Source organism: Botryllus schlosseri, chromosome 7, assembly GCF_051294905.1.
Source record: "Botryllus schlosseri isolate E-star chromosome 7, Bs_hap1, whole genome shotgun sequence".
NCBI classification, from domain to species: Eukaryota; Metazoa; Chordata; class Ascidiacea; order Stolidobranchia; family Styelidae; genus Botryllus; species Botryllus schlosseri.
Window position 1 is genome coordinate 5,981,412 of NC_137242.1, and position 4,511 is coordinate 5,985,922.

The 4,511-nt window shown below is 40.5% G+C and overlaps 1 protein-coding gene across 1 annotated transcript; it reads left to right on the forward strand.

Annotated features, from left to right (window-relative positions):
- The first annotated feature begins 473 nt into the window (after positions 1 to 473).
- LOC145443401 (uncharacterized) lies at positions 474 to 4,511 on the forward strand. Its single transcript, XM_080321370.1, has 4 exons — positions 474 to 576; positions 842 to 1,016; positions 1,072 to 3,374; positions 4,187 to 4,511. Exons 1-3 carry the CDS (start codon positions 474 to 476, stop codon positions 1,295 to 1,297), a joined length of 504 nt encoding a protein of 167 aa, XP_080177496.1. The 3' UTR covers positions 1,298 to 3,374; positions 4,187 to 4,511.

The following is a 4,511-nucleotide window of genomic DNA, read 5'->3' on the forward strand; positions in this document are numbered from 1 at the left end:
CCCGGAGAGGGGTGCACGGCACACTGTGTTATAGAGGGAAACAACTGCTTGACTATTTCACCTTCTCGTCAATGTTATCAATAAATAGTCCTCATGCACAATGGAGGATTTAATAAAATCGTCTTTCTCGTAAGATGATAGGAAACACTGTCCACGCAAGTTAATAATCGATTTTATTAGGTACATCTTCGCGTCCACCGATTTCATCAAAAATTTACCCAGATTCTTTCTCCTCCGAATAATTTGATTCAATTTCATTAGTAAGTATAGCGATTTCTGAGTGCTGGTCCTTCCCAGCTCATAGCGACCGTTGTCAAGAGCGTGGCGTGGCCAACAAGCAAATAAAACAAAGCGCTCATTCCACATAGACATAGTGAACTTTAATTTTGTGCCACCACGATGTCACGAATCTTCAATGTGACGTCCCAACTTATTGTCATTGTTGTCGAGAGCCCTTGGATATAGGGGTCGATATGAGTGACTCCTTCGACGAAAAAAGGCTCCTGACCCCAGTCTTAAACGGACCGAAAAATATCTTTGACCAGGACTACATCCTCATTCAACCTTTTTACGGTCGTCTGTCATTCATTCCATATCCTATACGTCAACTATATTGTCGTTTGAATGTTCATAGTTCATAGTCCATGTTACATGTTTTGTTGAAAGTATTTACATAATTATGACATCATCATACAAACACCTCTTGCTTTAAATGCAACCCAATCCCAAGGTCTCTTGACTTCGATATCTAGTGCCGCTGGCTGCCGCTATAGGATAGCAACAAATTAACAAATCAGTTGACACTACTTAAGCGAGTCGTTCAAAACCGGTAACGTCATAGTTCAACTGAGATTACGGCTAGACGGAGCTGCAGAACCCGAAAGCGGAAATACTTATTTCGCATACATACGACGCGGATTCGTCTCCGACTCCAAATACCAAAAGGGTAAAACTGAGAAATCGTCGGTCAACGAAGATGGCGCAAATGAGAACAAGGATTGCGTGAACTTTAAAAGGTGGGGGAAGCTTCCGAATATTCATACTTACATTAATCCTTTCGATACCTTTCAGAACGCACGGCTCGCTGTCTAACGCGAAGCATGCTATGGAACGGGCCCAACATAACGATACAACTCCATGGCCGACTTCAGATGGAGTACCATGCATTTTATGTCCGAATAATCCAGCCTTAGTATCGTTTCTGTGCTGCTGCAACAACGGACCAATTGTTTGCCTCGACTGCGAAGCGGGATTGTTGAGATGCCCATTGTGCGGGCGTGGCTTTACGCAGTTATAAAGCACGATCACAGTTTGAATGGATTTACGGATGGATTATCATTGTATATGATAAGTTTCGATTGGTATATGTTCTTATGGCATCCTGGTTTGATGGCATGCTTTTGTAAGATTGTGAGAGATACACAGCTTGCATCTATTTTAACCCGACGTAGCTGGGTTGCTGATTTAATCGAAAGACGTGAGACTTGTCATCTTTATAAATCGAGCACTCGTACTTCGCAAATTCTTGCATGCCGGTTCAATACTTTTTAGAATTGATGCCGGCAATGGTTGATCGGAATGCCGCGGTTCGGTGACAGAAGTGTCGGTACTGGGATGTCGAAGTTATTCCCTCGGGAAGCCTACCTTTCAACCTTTGTTGGTTTAGTGAACCTGTAAACTTGTTGTAAGTGCGCGTTATTCACTTTAAAGACGAACTGAGGTAAACAAAAAAACGATATGACAAGTCACTATGCGTATCATCATGTCAATGAGCTGCCGAGTTCTACTGCACGGCATGAAAACATTCAAACAAACTTGAAAATAGCAAAGAATGTATTCAATGGCTGTTGTGTTCTTGCACTTACTAACTGACTACTCAAACCGAACTTTGATATATATTTTTCAATACTCCCCTCTGCACTGGGTCGAAGCGTGCGCTTCCGAGATTTGATTTCAAAGTACGTGAAAAATATCCGCTTCCGCCTACATTCATTGTTGGCATTTGAATAAGCACTGAAGTTATCGTTACTTTCGGTTATTTCGGTCTCAACCGTATCGGAGCGAAGGTTTAGTGTACGGCTGTATGCAATATTTGCTGAATTTCCTACAAAAAAATGTATATATTTATTTAAAAAATATCCGGCTTTACGCACTTCTATTTTTGCATATTTTACACATTTCCAAATCCACAGCATTGGGTAATGTAGCCAAAAGTAGCACGCGCAGACAATTTGTTACGGAAATATGGCCGGGTAATTGAAAACGTACTTTCTGTCCAGTGCTCACTCATATAACACAGTGTATTACGCAAGTCAGTTTGATTCCGTTCTAAAATTAGTGTGGGATTTTGTTTCCTTGAAAAGCGCAAGCTTGCGTGGTTAATAGGAAGGGAATGTGGGTGCCAACTTCCTCGGTTAAATCGCATAAATCACAGTATCGTCAGCCAACTAGCTTGTCATCGGTTACTGCGGTTGCGTGTAAAATGATATGACAGAAGAAAAACTTGAACAAGGTTAGATCTAAGTCTTGTGTTTTTGTAAAATCAGTGATTAGGGCCAATTAAAATGATTGATGGATCCGTAAGCATATTCCGTGAATTTTACGGAAGCGGAATTGCCATTGCGCACAATACAATAGAGCATTGCAATAGACTAAATCTCATTGAGGCTAATCGCACTACATCGATAACCTTCGTAAGAAAGAATTAATGCTTCAGAGAGCTGTGTAGCGTTCTACGATTGGTTGTCTTCGCCTTCTCTACTTCATATGTGCCCGTGGTACAGAGATGAGCATGGATTAGGATTAGGTCTTGAAAAAACAGGATTTGTGAAATTTTGTCGGATTTGGATTGGATTTGGATTAGACATTTTTTTCAGAACGGATTAGGATTTGGATTGGATTTACCTATATTTTGGGAGATTGAAATGTCGTTTGGCGAATGGCGACAAACTTTATTCAGATCAGTTACTAACATATACTTATGGTTACTAAGTTATCTTGAATCAAGTGAATCGTTGGTTGTGAAAGAAAATTTCGAATCCCTTCATTGCATAAATTAGTATTTTTTCTTAAAGGTCAACTGCATCTCTATAGACAACTTTGCGGAATCATGTTCAGAACATTTTTTTATACCGAAATTACCGACTTTCCGTGTTTCAACTCAATCGGAAAGTGCCGTAATTTTGACTGAAAGTCCCAATATTGGCATGTTTACAGAAAAAGCAGAATGTGCATTGTGACGTCAAGTACATGACATCTCTATTCTCACCACAGCGGATATGTGTGTTCGCCAAGACGCTGGGCGAATATTTGAGTTAGTTGTAAGGCGAAGGACTCGCTTGTATGGTGTTAAAACTGAGTCTGAGTACTTGAATGTAAGTATGAAATGCGGACGCGCTTCAGGTGGTGATTCGCTCGATCCCACATCAGTGGAACCCCTATCAGCTTCGTATAGTGATGGGTCGGTTGGTAATCTGTAGTGTGAGCTGCGTAAAAGCTAAATGAAATGCAGTATGGTAGCTGCCTATGTATAATTTGGTGGATTACCTCGTTTCAATTAGGAATCTTGCTACAATCAATCACAGGTGTTAATATGGTAGGCTTACCATATTTCGGAAATGAAAAAAGAGGACACTTTTTCAGAAATTTCAGACAAGCAAAACTGGAGAAGAATTCTCAAAAACAGGTAAATTTCACCCGCTTCATGATCGGGTCTTTTTTTCGCTCAGAGCTGAAACCACCGCCGGAGCTTCACTTCTGCGCTAATTTGCGTCATATCACTCGCAATTTCCTCTAAATCTGACCTAAATTTTCAAAAAAGAGGACAAAATCTCAAAAAAGAGGACAAAAGGGCGTCCTCCGAGGACACTTTCAAAAAAGTCAAAAAAGAGGACAAATCCTCTTAAAAGAGGACGTATGGTAAGCCTATAATATGGAGGTTGCCAGCTTAAATGCCAACTATCAGGGAGAGTTTGTGCTGACAGAATAAGAGTGAATCACAGCATTACCATGATTTCAATCAGCTTGTTGGGATGGTGATGCATTGAAGATGTCTTACTATAGATATGAACAGGATTATGGCCACAGAATTATAACATCTAGTTTGATGCATGAGTGAATGAGCCTCATTAAGATGAAACGGCGAGTCCGTTGCCAAGTAATTTCCTAACACAACTACACTTTTCAGGAAGCTGAGAAACACTGCACAGGAATTTCGTCCGATTGCTATGGGGATTCTGCAGAAAACAACACGGAAAATCCTGCCTGCGCATGTCGTTACTGCCATCCGATCAAAAGTCACATCCAGTAGTTTCAAAGGATTTCAATTTTGAAATGCTTCATTGTGAATGAAAATAGTTTTATTGAAAATAGTAAACGCAACAAACTAATCCATCAACACTGCTACTGTATCAGGAAGAGAAATATGTCGGGTTTTGTGTCCAGCAATATCATCATCCGAGCTAATTTTGACGATGCCGCTACTCAAATAAAATTGATGAACTCTGCCGTTC

Bases quoted from the DNA above. Each gene is read 5' to 3' on its own strand.
- LOC145443401 (XM_080321370.1), top strand. From the start codon at position 474: ATGAGTGACTCCTTCGACGAAAAAAGGCTCCTGACCCCAGTCTTAAAC. The intron at 577-841 runs GTCTGTCATTCA...GTAACGTCATAG, and splicing joins CATTCAACCTTTTTACGGTC to TTCAACTGAGATTACGGCTA. The intron at 1,017-1,071 runs GTGGGGGAAGCT...GATACCTTTCAG, and splicing joins GATTGCGTGAACTTTAAAAG to AACGCACGGCTCGCTGTCTA.